Source organism: Oryx dammah, unplaced genomic scaffold, assembly GCF_014754425.2.
Source record: "Oryx dammah isolate SB20612 unplaced genomic scaffold, SCBI_Odam_1.1 HiC_scaffold_14, whole genome shotgun sequence".
NCBI classification, from domain to species: domain Eukaryota; kingdom Metazoa; phylum Chordata; class Mammalia; order Artiodactyla; family Bovidae; genus Oryx; species Oryx dammah.
Genome location: NW_024070198.1, coordinates 38409314 through 38422925, shown reverse-complemented (window position 1 = coordinate 38422925; position 13612 = coordinate 38409314). Strand labels below are relative to the sequence as shown.

The window sequence follows — 13612 nt, the reverse complement described above, 5'->3', positions numbered from 1 at the left end:
AATACTGGAGTGGGTAGCTGTTCCCTTCTCCAGGGGATCTTCCAACCCAGGGATCAAACCAGGTCTCCCACTTTGCAGGTGGATTCTTTACCAGCTGAGTCACCAGAGAAGCCCAAGAATACTGGGGTGGGTATCCTATCCCTTCTCCAGCATATCTTCCTGACACAGGAATCGAACCGGGGTCTCCTGCATTGCAGGTGGATTCTTTACTGAGTTTCCAGGGAAGCCCACTTAGCACCCAGAATCCTGCTCATTGTCCTGCTAGGCCAAGCAGGTGGAGAGGAAGACTGAGGGGTCTTGGGGCCTAGACGGGGACTCTGGGTTCAGAGGCACAAAGGCCATCCTGCTGTGCTGGTGACCAGTTCTAACGTGTGGCTCTGTGAAGGCTGAAAGGCCAGAGGAGGCCCACCTCTGAGTTACGGCCTCTGTTGGGTATTTATAAAACCTGCCGGGGGAGGTGCCTCATCTTACGTTGCAGTGCAGGCATTGACTCGGGCCCGCTCACCCCATCCTGCCTGGTATCATGTGGGAGGAACACTCTGGAGCCCTCTGTTGGGTTTGGGATCAGAAGTCAAACAGCCTAGAAAGGGCTCCTTAGGCCCTGCCCCCTGGAGTGGGGCTAGCTGTGGTCAGGTCAGATGGTCAGTACAGGGCCAGCCTTGGGTGGGGCTGAACCATCCACTTGATGAAAATTTAACTCACAGACCGAAGCGGCAGGTCCTGGCATCTTGGGGGCAGCTGGCTTTGGCAGAAGGAACAGAACAGCTCAGAAGGAAAGAATGCAGCCATGTTTTCATTAATGAATTTATTTCTCTTAAAAAAAAAACAACAACAGTGGTTCGATCTAGATACAGCAGCACTGTGACATATTCGAGGACACATACAAAGATTCAGAGCAGCGGGAGAACAAAAGCCGGTATCTTCAGGAACGACCTCCAGAACGGACTATTCTTATTCATCAATGCTAAAATTTCCCTGAAAAAAAAAAAAACCCTTTGGATACTAGAAGGATTATTATTTTTGCACTACCAACAGCCACAAAGCTCTTCTAATTGAGAACACTTGCTTCTGATCTATTACAAAAATAACTTAGTGATGCACCGGAGCAAGACATCTAGATTCTTCTTTTGGGGTGTGTCTTTCCCTCCGAAGGAGAGCTAGCGTTTCCAAAGTTTTAGCCACTGTCCACAGCACAAGCCTTTAAATTAGACGTGATGAGCACCTACACCTGCTGGGGCTTGAAAAGCTGGGCTGGTTGGTTGTAGGTACAAGAAGGGGTCTCGGGGGACGAAGTGTCACCGTCTCGGGCTGTTGTGATCAGAAAGACTTGAGCTCTCTGCCATTCGTGACTCATAGCCCTGTGCTTGGAGATGCACAAAGATTTCACATGCTTTCTGTACAAAGGCTAAAATGTTAGGAGGTCCTACTTCAGAGTGTGGAGCTAGAGAACAGGAGACGACCAGAGGGGTTGCCCCCAGGTAGACAAGTTCACAGCAAACAGAGAGGTGAGCCCAGCGTCACCCCGACTGGTGTCCCCTCTTCATCTCTGGAGACTGCTGATGGTCGGCAAGGCAGCTGTTCCCTTTGGCCGGGGCCTAGGGTGCCAAGTTCAGGGGGCTGCGGAGCTCCCTCTGTATTGAGGTCTGGGTCAGCAGTTTGTGTGAGAAAGTTGGTGGGAAAACTTCGAGGGACGGGGGAGGACAGGGTGTAAAAGGATGAGAAGCCTCCACGGTGAGCTGGGTACCTTGGGATAGCATGGACACCCCCTTCCTCTCGGAGGGTAGGCCCTCAACGTCATCCGGGCTTGCTAGGTTCAAGGGCAGGTGGCTGCATCCCACCTGTGCCTTGGATGCCAAGGCTGCATCCCCACACGTGATCTCAGAACTCACTGCCATTTGCCCCCATGGGCTGCTTGAGAAGTGTGCACACACCAGACCCCACTGCGAGCTTCTGGGGAGCATGGCCTCCGAGACAGAGGCTCCCCTTTGCTAAGAGCAGTGCATTTCAGGAAAGAAGCCCTCCTGGGGCTGCTCAAGACAGAGTAACACTTGGCTACTGTGCCAGCCAGCTGCCCTTGCAAGAAGCCTAGTGGTTTTCAAAGTGATGATCTGGCCTAGAAATATCAGAGGAGGAGTTGTTGTGGGAGGTGTTGCCATCCTCCAGGAAGGTGGGGTTGGGTCTTTGTGATCTTAAGAGCGATATTATGGGAGAACCCCCCCCCACCAGGGGCTTGAGAAACACTCCTGGGTCATAGTGATCACGGCAGAGAGACCACCCCCATCCCACCGGGTACAGCAGCTTGTCTCCTGAAAAGTGGAAGCAGACACGCTTTTGCAAGACCCTGTGTCTCACGTCAAAGGCACAAAGTCAGCGAAAGTCTGGTGAGAAGAACATCACGACTTGGAGGAAGAAAGGCTCTTCCATGAAGAGCTCCAATGCAGTAAAAAGATTTAAATCCACTCACTGTACAAATATACCTCATTCCTGGACAGGTGGGTGGTAGGAAGTTTTCTTCTTAATTAAAAAGAAATCTTTTTAAAAATGCAGCTATAGAAAACAAGCCAGAGTAGAAGCTTGTGGTGGGGGGTTGGTGCAGGGTCGGGGCATCCAGGAGCAGGACCTGTGGGTACCCCGAGGGGAGGGGGCTGACTTTCAGGCACTATTCTAAATGAAGATACCCCTTCTCTGTACAGAGCGATGGGTCTAAAGGAAGAGCAGGATTGCAAAGGCCAGCGAGTCTGACTGTGTCCTCTGGGCACTTGGGGGCAGGTAGTGACTGTGAAGGAAGACGCCTGTGATTCTAAGAGCCACTCAAAGCTCTGTGCTTTCAGCATTTCTGCTCTCACAATGTAGAAACACAGATTCATGTTTTCTTTCTTGCTCCTTGAGGATGCTTAATGCAAACCGACAGTGCATTGGCTTTGAGGTGCAAAGAGACGGACTTCTGCACACCAGTCGATTTGGAAAAGCTTGGGTCGCTGTGAATGCGGCAAAATGAATGAAACTTCTGGACAGGAGGGTGGTGGCGTGGGCTGGTGACTATCCCAGCGGGATGACTGTCCCTCTTTCCATTAAGAAAGGAACGTCAGTCCGAGCTTGAGGATCTTAAAGTACTGGTCAAAGAGCTCCACTTCCTCAGCAAAAATTCAGTATGGCTGTTTGTATTCATCTTGTACTCAGCCCAGGAAAGTGAAGGGAAGCAGTCTTGGAGACATGAGCTGGTCTTGAAGAAAATAATACTGTATTAAAGGGATCTGAGGGAAGCCCAGCTGTTTCCTGGCTCCTTTTTGCTTGTAAAATGGCCTCAAAATGGTCAGTTGCAAAGGTCAGGCGCCTGTCTAGCGCCCAGACCCAGTGGCAAGGTTGGGGGAAGGAGCATGGGAACTGCACACAAGGCTGACACACTGGCTTCTCTCTCTTCCTGAAACCTCAGGCTCCAAAGCTGCCTGGTCACCTAGAGGAGTTACGTTTGGGAGAATCAGAAGCCCCATGGGTGGCCTGAGGCAGTGGTTCTCACACTCCGGGGTGCAGCAAAATGACCTGGCATGCTTTCTGAAGAAGCGGGTTCCTGGACCTACTCCCAGAGAACCCCGTTCTGTGGGTTTGGGGTGGAGCCCGGAATCTGTATTTTGATGGGAGATGTTGCAGAAGGAAGTACAGGGCCCACGGCAGGAGAAACCCGGGTAGCTGCCTGGTGGCTGAGACCAGGTCTGACCGAGGCCAGCTGGGCAGGCAGGGGAGCATGGGATGTTGACCTTTCACCCCATCCGGGAGGGGAGGCAAAGGCGGATTTGCTCCTTGTCATCTTGTGAAGGCAGCAGGGGAAGGCCGGAGGCAACCTGGGGCTGGACGGCCATGCTCAAAGGGCCCTTTAGAGGCCCTGGGCTGGCAAAGCCACCAAGTCCTCCTGGGGCTGCTTGTGCCTGGAGATTTGAGATGCCCAGTTAATACGTGCCTCTGCCCTCCCTCGCCCAGAAGGGACAGTGAGTCCTGAGCTTCTTTGGTGACCCATCCTCTCCCATTTGCTTGGAGAACCAACCACATCCATCCATCCATCCATGTCACCTGGGCCCCTTGAAGCTCTCAAGACCCTCTGATCCGTATACTCAAGGGATGTGCCTGGAGGCCCTGGGCAAACCACTCTCCCCTCTACAAACCCAAGACCTCTGCCCCCTGATGCTTCCATAGGCCGGAAGGGCTCAGGACTCTTGGGGTTCCATGACTACTTATCTTTGCTATGTGTCTCTTTAAAATAGACTAAAGTAATCCTGAAATGCAAGACTCTTGAAAACATACTGGCTCCAGTAGTCAGAACCTGCTCAGAAAGAAAGAGGCCTAGACACCATTGTGCTGAAGACTCTCAGCTCCAAGTACTGGCTGCCTTTCAGAAGGAAGAGGAGGCTGAGCCTGAAGCAATGGTGGCATCATGCGCCCCCAAAGGGAAACTGCATGTTTTGATGGAGCAGAGCTCAGGTGACTCCACTCACCCAGTGGAAGATATTCTGGCTGGGGGTGATGTCTCAGCGTGCCTTTGGGCATTTAATTCAGATGGTTACAAGCCAACAGAACGAGGGTGCCAACGAAGGAAAAGCTTATAAAGATGGATACAACCAATTCTTTAAAGGTAAAGTGTGGATCATTTTCTACATTTAATAAAAACATTTTCTCATTTGAGGCTCTGGAAGTCTTGAGTCACATTTTTCATTGCTGTTGTAAATCCCCCCCTCCCACCAACCCCCCTCTAAAATGTCTTAAAACACATGGTTTAACAGTGGCTGCACAGAAAATATACACCCTCAAAGTCTGACTTTCTTTTAAATACAAATATACAAAATGTAAACTGAGACAATAGAGAAATTTACAAAACTTTTCTTTAAAAATAATAAAGACAAAATTCAGTTCTAGTTATTAGGATGCTATTAAAATACGTGCAAGTTGTATCCGATTGGATTTCTATTGCAATGTTCGCCAGAGACATGTCCAATCCATCTCGGCTCGAGGGCCACCTCCAAACACAGACCTGAGTGGAAATCTCTTTGAGGAACTGGGAGGCTCCCCATCTCAGGGGTGGGCGGCCTCCTTCCCCGGCTCCTGGAGGGCTTCCCCGCCTGCCCACCAGGGTGGGAGCTCCTCTGGTTGCAATTCTGCTTCTAAGAAGAAGGGTCCAGGCTGGTCCCACCGTGGACTTCAGGCCAGAGCTGCAACTAGCTGCTTCCAGTGGAGTTTGAACTCACGTGGTTTGAATTGATGTGGTGGTTAAAACTGGTCTTGGAATTGGGTGAACTCTTGGAATTGTTCTGATGCTGGGAGGCGGGGTGAGCAGAGAGGAGAGAGGGAGAAAGAGCAAGTCAGTCATTGCAGAGTCAGGCCCCGGGGCCCTCGCCTCACAGGGGCCTCGGAATCTGAGCCGGAGAGGGGCTTGGGTGACCAGCCCTCCTTCTTGCTTTCTGCTGCCTTCTGTTTTCCCCCTGCAGGCCTAGGTCCACATACCACCCTGCGGGCGGAGGGCTTTTCCTGGTGCCCGGAGAAGCTATGGAATTCACAGAAGCCCAAGGCAGGGAGGAGGCGGTCCCTCTATATTAATATCTACATGGTTAGACCTGCTGGCCTGGAGTTAGGCTGCCAGTTCACACCCTAAATGTGCCACTTCTTGGCTGAGTGACCTTGAGCAAGTGTCTGACTCCCTTGGTTGCCTAGCCTTTGGAAGGTAGGGTAGGAGCCACTTGTGCCCGGGGCTGTTGGAAAAAGGAAACAAGGCTGTGTATACAAAGGGCTCTCTTGGGTGCTCGGCTCCAGAAACATGAGCTGCTCATCCTTAGTACCCCCGGCAGTCTCTCAGCATCCCATCCCAGGAGAAGAAAGTTCCAGGCGTCTGCTCCCACTGCTGGTGGTGTTGTCGGGCACGTCCTGAGGCCACTGTTCTCCACCCCACTAAGTCCTCTTCCCACCCCGGGCAGCGAGCATCTCCATCCTGCATTTTCCAGTGGGCAAACAGAGGCTGGGAGAGGGTCATTGAGCTACCACCCAACCAGGAAGGGGTCAGGGCTGGATTTGAACCCATGTGAGCTTCCATAGCAAATGCCTGTTCCAGAATCTGGGGCTGTCCTGGGGCACTCATCCATGTCAAAGATGGAGGTCATTTCTGTCTGGAATTTCAATTTTACTTAATGGAGGCATTTGAAAATTATATTTTTATAGTAGGCGGAGATGAGTATGTGTGGAATAGGGAGTGAAACTCTCATTAAGTTTCTAGATAAAACTGCAAACTTGGGCCCTCAGTCTGCATTTTCTGTCTGGATTCTGCCAGATCCATGCTCCCCACCCTGTTATCCCAGATCCTCTGCGTGGGCTCACGGGCTGTGTGACCTTGAGCAAGTTCCCTAACCCCTCTCAGCCTCAGTTTCCTCATCTGTGAAATGGGGTGATGGGAGCACTTCCGGGGCCCACCCTCCGTTAAGGTCCCCAAAGGAGGGATGCGGTTTTGCCTGCTGCTGCACCTTAAGTCCTCAGGTAACAGTCTGGCATGAGTAGGTTCTCAATACATACTGGTAGAACGAATAGCTGAATGGAGGCCTGGGGTTTTATGAAGATTAAATAAGATGCCTTCAAAAAGCACTCAGCTCAAGGCCTGGCCCACGGTGGAGCGCCACAAACAGCCACCTCTTCCCTGTTATTTAAGCAGGAGGGAGGTGAGACGCCGAGGGTCTGGGGACAGAGCTGCACCTGCCTTCACCTCTTCATCCCCCTGGGGAGAGGGGCTGCTCCTGTGGGCTGGGAGAGAGGAGAGTAAGGAACCAGGGGCCTCGCAGGCCTGGGGATGGGACCACGCCTTCTTAAAGGGCCAGGCCGGGTGGGGGGCGCTATGGTGGCTAACCCCTTCTTGGTAGCAGGGATGAGGATAGGGGTCTCTCTTGAAGGCCTGCCTGGTCCTGCCTGGGACATTTCTCCCATTTGGCCCCACCAACCCTTGATCCAAGACCGGGCTCTGAGAGAAGAATACCTGAGGGACAAAGTCTCCTCTGGCTGCCAGCTGGAAGGCCCAGCACCAAACTACAGGGCCGCTCCTCAGGAGCCCCGAGGTTCATGTGGGGACCGCCTCTCCAACACCAGGTACGCCTGTTCTTTGTCAAATCTTTGCATGCATAACTGGTGTTGCCTTTACAACGCCTCTCAACCAGGGATGTTTATGTCCCCAGACCCTGGGGACATTTTTGACCGACACATGGGAGTGGGTGCTACTGCCATCTACTGGCTGGAGGCCAGGGGTGCTGCTAAACCCCTAAAGGCACAGGATAGCCCCCGCAACAAAGAATAAACCCAACGCATCAACGGCGCTGAGGCTGAGGAACCCTGACAAAGGGTGAACTTTGGGTTTGCCCCTCCACTCTGGGGACCCCATCAACCAGTGGGTTTCAAGGCACTTCGCACAAGTTGCCTGTCCTTCCAGGCTGCAGCTGCAACCCCGTCTCCCCAGCCCGCAAGTTGGTCTCAGTCCTATGGGTTCCTGGAGCTGAGACCAGGGCATCCAGATTGGGGTGGGAGGCGAGGGTCTCACCTGACGCTTGAAGAGCCTCTGGAGCAGCCCTTTCTTTGGCGGTTCCGGAGGGTGGCTTCGGTTCAGGTCCGGTGAGAGGGTACCATGGGGTCCAAACACGTTCAGCTCCTTAAAGCACTCTGTTTCTATCATCTGGAGAAGTGGTCAAAACACAGGCAGGGTGAGGGGCTGTCCAGGTCATCCTGGGGGGACAGGCAGCCCAGCAGCCTGGCCGTGGATGACACAGTCCCAAGCTTGGTCCTGCCAGGCCCTCCACTCACCCGGGCTGAGACCCCGGCAGCTCCCCGCCTGCCCACTGCCTCTCTCAGACCGCCTGGTGAGCCGTCCTCACTCAGAAGACAGAAGCTGGCCACAGAGGTTGGGATAGAGGCGCTCATCTTCCAGCCGCCCTCAGCTCCTCCTTCACCCCAGGGCTCTGCACCGTCCCACTCCAGGGCTGCAGGCCGACCTCCCCATCATGTCTATCTCACGTGAACGAGCTCGGACAGGGCTCCCTCCCCCAGTGCGCAGTGCAGTAATGGGAGCACTTTGCTGGCTCACCCTCCACTAAGATCCCCAAAGGAGGGATGCAGTTTTGCCTGCTGCTCCATCTTTGGTCCTCAGTCCACCCCGACTCCATCATCCCCCTCGGGCTGCCAGCTGCTGCCCGTTTCCCAGCCATGCTTCTCCAGAGTCATCTGGACAGGCCTCCTCTCCCCGCCCTGCCAGCTCCTGACCCCGCACCACGCCATGGCCCCAGTCTGCCCCCCACCTCACCGTCCCTTTCTGCCCTTTCTGCCCTCGGAACAGCCCCGCCCCCACTTTGGGGTGAAGCCAAGGACCCCACCATGCTCACCTCGCTTTGCCATGGGATGGGCACAGAGCCCGTGGAGAACTTGGAGTAGAAGTCGTCGTCCGTGTGGTCCAGGTTGACGCCCTTCACGGTGGAGAACTGCTCGATGTCCAACACGTCCTTGCAGTACACGGCCCGGGGCTGGGGAGGGAGGGATTTGAATGGAGAGCGGGAGTGGGGGGCAGGGGTGATCTCCCAGGGCCCCCCTCCTGCCCTGGGAACCTAGGCTGCCCTGGCTCAGAGCGACCAAGGGGCCCCCAGTGGGGTGATGAGAACTCAAGGCCCCTTCCTGCCATCACTGACCCACACAGGCTGTGACAGGGGATGTCCCCAGGAGGACCACTCTGGCCCTTCCCACATCAGAGGCCAGTCAGGGGTGGTGGGTCACCATGCAGGCTTGTCTGCCACACACAGCCCTGGGCTGGGGTCCCAGCTGTGGTGCTTAGGCACTTTGGGCAAGTCACATAACCCCTGAAGGCCTTAGTTTCCTCGCCTGCAAAATGGGGACAGTCGAGGCACTGGGACATGAGGCTGTCAGTGCTGCTGCGGGCCTGATGCCGTAACCCTGCTGATGTCTTTCATCTCACTTGTCCACCAAACATGCTCTGGGGCTGCAGTTCAGGGACTCACAGAGACAAACCCAGGCCCTGCCCTCTGGGAGTTCAAGGTCGGTGGGAGAGAGCTCCCAGGGGCTCTAGGAGCCTGGGAATCTGGAAATGAAAACTTTATAGAGGTGATGAGGCTAGGATGGGTGCAGAGAGACCTCCCCAGACCAGGCGATGCTCTGCTACCGGCAGATGGGAGCCACCCCCTGCCCACGGGTCTCAGTCCCTGGTCCAGGGCCCCTCACAGATGTTTAGCAAAGTCGAAGGTCGTAAACCAGTGCACATGCTCAGTCCAGGCTGGGGAGCTACTCACATCTGGAATAAAGGGGGGATCCAACATCCCGGCCTCTAAGCGCTTGAAATTCATGTTCCTGAAGAAGGGGTGTCTCTTGACCTCTGCGGCCCCTTCCTCCTGGCAGCCCAGCCTCTGCTTCGCATCTTTGGTGAGCAGCTGCAAAAGGAGAGCCCCATGAGGACACGCTGGGTGGGGGGCCTTTCTTCCTGCCCAGAGGCCCAAGGGGCGAGGGGCTCTGGGAAGCCTGTGATCATCTGCCTTTCCACACAAGAATCCCGGAGCCATCCCCTGCTAAGACATCCCTTCGCTCACATCCACCAGGCCTGGGCCACCCCAGGTTCCCATCAGACACCGCTCCACCCTGATTCGGGAGGCTCTCCTGAACCGCGGTGTGCTTTGTGGTCCCAGGATCCCAGCGTGCTCAGATGCCTGGAACCCTCCGGAGAGCAGGAGTCCTGACCGATTCTGCCCACGACTGCATGTCCAGTGCCTGGTGTGGATCTGGCACCCACTAATGTGTGCTGAACTGGCATCCCCTCTTCTGCTCCAGGTAAGCTACCAAGGGCAAAGACTGGTCTGTGGGTTCTCTCATTCGTTTACTCGATTCGTAAGTACATTGCAGACTTGCACCCAGGAGGTGCCAAGAGACAGGATGCTGAGGGTCTGCCTCAGCAAAGTCATGTTAAGAGGACGCATCAGGGCAAGGCAGATGCAATACCACGGCGACGGAAATGAGAACTGGCTGTTAGCTGAGGGATCAGGAGGTGGGCTGGGGAGGGGGCACCTGAGACAGGCTTTCAAAGTGGAGAGAAGGCACTAGAGGGACCTGTGATAGCGTAAGCAGGGCGAGCTTGGAGAACACTCATCTTTGAGTCTGAGGGAAGGATGGGAGTGAGAGAGATGGGTCAGAGTGAAAGGGACCGGCTGGGGAGAGTGATGGAGGGTCCTGAAGGCCAGGTCTGGAGGTAGGATTTTAATACAGAGGTACTGGGGAGCCAAGGATGGTTGGGGGTGGAGGAAGGTCCTCATCACAAACAAAAAGCAGGATGGAAGGTTATTAGGAGAGGAAGGGGCTGCAGGAACAGACATGCCACCAGGCCAAACTGGAGGAAGGTATGAATGAAAGATGGGGAGGGGGGAGGGGGGAGGAGGAAGAGGAAGGGAGGGGGAGGGGCGGGCCACCGCTGAAGATGAGGCTCATCTTCATGACTGCAGGGCATCAGCCCCCTCCCCAGTCCCAGGGGAAGCCTGTGCTTCTCTCTCCTCCCCGCCACACTGAGCACTTCACCGTGTACACAGTTGGAATCTACTAAGTGTCTGCTTCAAGACGGAAATCAAAGTGGGCAGCTCGCACCTGGGAGGGAATCCAGCCCTTTCTTTTACCAGCGTCCTGGTGCCCTCTGCACATACTCATTCTGGAGAGGCAGGGGGCCTCCTGGGGACCATGGTCTAGAGAGGAGACTTGCTGGGACTGCCCTCCCCCCAAACTAAGGAATGAAAGGCCTTGAAGGGACGAAGCAGTGAGACAGCCGCTCACAATGTTGCCCCATTCGGTCTACTGACCCCCCAGGCAGGCTTGGCCCTATGGACTGGTGGCTCGGGGCCACTCCTGCTCTTCTCCTGGGGCTTTGCTTGTCTCCGAGAAATCGCAGAGGCTGCAGGCCCCAAAGGGTGCAGGCGCTGGCCAGACAGATGACACAGTGAGGGTAAAAAGGTGAGGGGTGGGCTGCGTGGCTCATGCCAGGCTCTCCCTCAGCTCCTGCCAGGCAGGAATGTTGGCAGGTGTCCGGGGCTTCTGCTTTTTTCAAAAGAAGCCAGAAAATCCAGGTTTTTATGTGATTTTGCCCTATTTAAAAATCTTGACGATTAACCCACTATTCACTTTTTTTCTAAAACACTGTTCAGCTAAAATAAACACCCACCTATATGCTGCCTGTTTGCAACCTGGGCATCAAGTCAAGAGTTCACTAATATTATATCAGGTATAAACCAGGAGAAGCAAGAGGGAGAGATGCTGTGAGTTTAGGTGGATGGGGCAGGCAGAGAGGGCTTCCTGGTGGAGGATGACTACAGATGGCCTGGAAGGATGGGTGAGACTGAGAGGGATACAGGGCTAGTGGGGAAGGAACGGTGCTGGGACTCAGCAGGGGCCTAATAAAGGTAGGGGCTGAGGTCTGGGCTTAGGGACTGGACCCAGGAGACAGGACAATGAGATGCATGCCCTTCTGGACCACAGGGGCAGTGGAGGGGGGCTTGTGGCTGCCAAGATGGAATGGGGGCTGGGGACTAACTTTACTGCTGTTTGTAGAAGAGTCTTCCTCAGCAGGTGGGGGCTGGAGCTGCCCAGGGCCTCCGTGGTCTCCTTATGATCAGGCCCTGCTATGTCCTGAGCCTGGTGTCCCTTGGTGGTGAAAGGGCGAGCCCGGCTGCCAGACCAGATGGGTTGAGGTTACGGGCATGGAAGTCCAAGATCAGACTTCTAAGACCTCAGGGTCATTTGCAAGGAAGTAGAGCAAGACCAGAGGGCTCTAGAAGTTCTTCTAGCTGAGAAAGACGAGGGGACCTTGGTTTTGACATTTGCACCTATGAGCCCAGGTTTGCCTGGAGCCCCAGGCTCCGCTGCCGCCTTCCCTGTAGTGGCCCCCAGGGGGCAGCAGAGGAACAGCAGTGCCCCGGAGCCGACGACTGTGGGCAGGGGGCCCTCTGTGCCTCTTTGTCCTCTCAGCAGGTCCCCTGTTGCTCTTAGGCTGTCTCAAGAACGGCTGCTCTGAATTCCTGACCCTGACCCAGGGCACTTGATGATGCACTGACCTTCCGTCCCTCACCCAGTTAGGTCCCTAGTTGCAGCATCAACCAAGTATTGTTAGCTCCCCTTTCGACCCCCGGGTTTCAACCATTCCCCTGCCTCTTGCTGCCTTGCTCCTCTTGTCCCTCTATCCCAGCTCTGGCTGCCGTGAGTACCTGTCTCCTTGGGGGCCGCCCAGCTGCAGGCTGGCCCAGGCGTGTGGTCCGGGCATGTGTTTGCTGTGTCCACACCATGCCTCCCTCACGGCCTCTCACACACGCAAATGACAGATCTCTGGTTCCTCTTTGGAGGGGCTCAGATGGCAGCTCTAGGCCGACTCCTTCTCCCCGTGCCTCTGTGACGTCAGACTGAGGCTGGGGAGAGGAAGTGGTCAGGCAGCGGGTGGCCGGCTCCAGGAGGGCGGCCTTCTGGGGGCGGGAGCGAGGCCAGATGGCTCCGGGGCCCCTAGCAGTGCAGCCTCGGGTTTTCTAGAAGCAGAACTTCGCTACTTTTCATCAGTTTCCCAGGCCTGCCTTTCTCTGGACCCCGGCCTGGTTGTTGATGTTCACATTTCAGACCCTGAGGGTCAGATCCTGGTCTTGCTGTTCTAGTTGCAGAGCAGAGGAAGAGACCTGGGGTTCGCAGGTGCCAAGCGTTGGGCACTCAGGCCTTTCCTGTCCCCGCGTGGCTGGCGTTAGAGGGCGGCTAGCATTAGTGGGCAGCTCCCAGCACAGCGGTACTGAACCCAGAGGGAAGAGGGCCCTAGGGGGCACAAGTGGGACTCAGAAGCCAGAGAGCCAGGCAGGGAAGAAAGCAAGCCTGCCGGAATCAAGGAGAAGGGCCTCAGTCCAAGGGCAGACTCTCTCCAGCTTCACTTTTGAGGTCCTGCCACCCCATCCTCTATCCGGCTTCCAGCCCCCGAGTCTGGCCTCTGCCCACCAGCCTGACTAAAGGTCACACCTCGAGTGAGCCCTGCCTGGGGCTGGGTCAAATTTTCTATCCATGGATGCTGTCACTCAGGACCTCAGCAAGTGTGACCAACACTCCATGTAGTGGGTGGAAAACATGATTAAATGATGTTCAAAGGCCGAAACTATCACCACCCACTGCCTGCAGCCCCTGGCCCCAGAGCAGCACCAGGGATCCAGAACTGGATGGAACAGGAGGCCCAAGGTCAAGGGTAGGGGCTGTCCTGATGCCTTTGTATCTTGGGGGCCAGCTGGGAGCATCCCCTTTCTCCCCCATGCTGACCTCCCCCCAGAGCTGGACATAAGGGTGCCTCTCCTTGCTCACTGCAGCGCCACCCCCCCTTGTCATGGAGCCGCCCTGCCCCACCCCAGGCTCCCTCCTGGAAGCGTCTGTCAAACACCCCAGTCCACAGACCTTGGGGCTTCATTGCCCATACCCTAGCATGGCCTGTTCCTGCTCCCATCTGCCTGTTTGCTGTTCTCGGCTAGGGGCCGGGGGGCGGGGGGTGGGGTGGGGGGGAGCCAGCACTGTTCTCGGCTAGGGGCCGGGGCGGGGAGCCGGCACTGTTCTC

At 55.6% G+C, this 13612-nt stretch overlaps 1 protein-coding gene across 1 annotated transcript in view; it reads right to left on the bottom strand.

The window, feature by feature from the left end:
* Nucleotides 1–788: 788 nt before the first annotated feature.
* GRK5 (G protein-coupled receptor kinase 5) overlaps nt 789–13612 on the bottom strand; it is a 228158-nt gene continuing 215334 nt past the window's right edge. Inside the window, exons 13-16 of the mRNA XM_040254849.1 lie at nt 9306–9443; nt 8391–8528; nt 7556–7687; nt 789–5303 (exon numbers count right to left, since the gene is read on the bottom strand). Coding sequence (XP_040110783.1) covers nt 5205–5303; nt 7556–7687; nt 8391–8528; nt 9306–9443 — 507 coding nt within the window. The 3' untranslated portion in view covers nt 789–5204. The remainder of the gene's footprint in view (nt 5304–7555; nt 7688–8390; nt 8529–9305; nt 9444–13612) is intronic.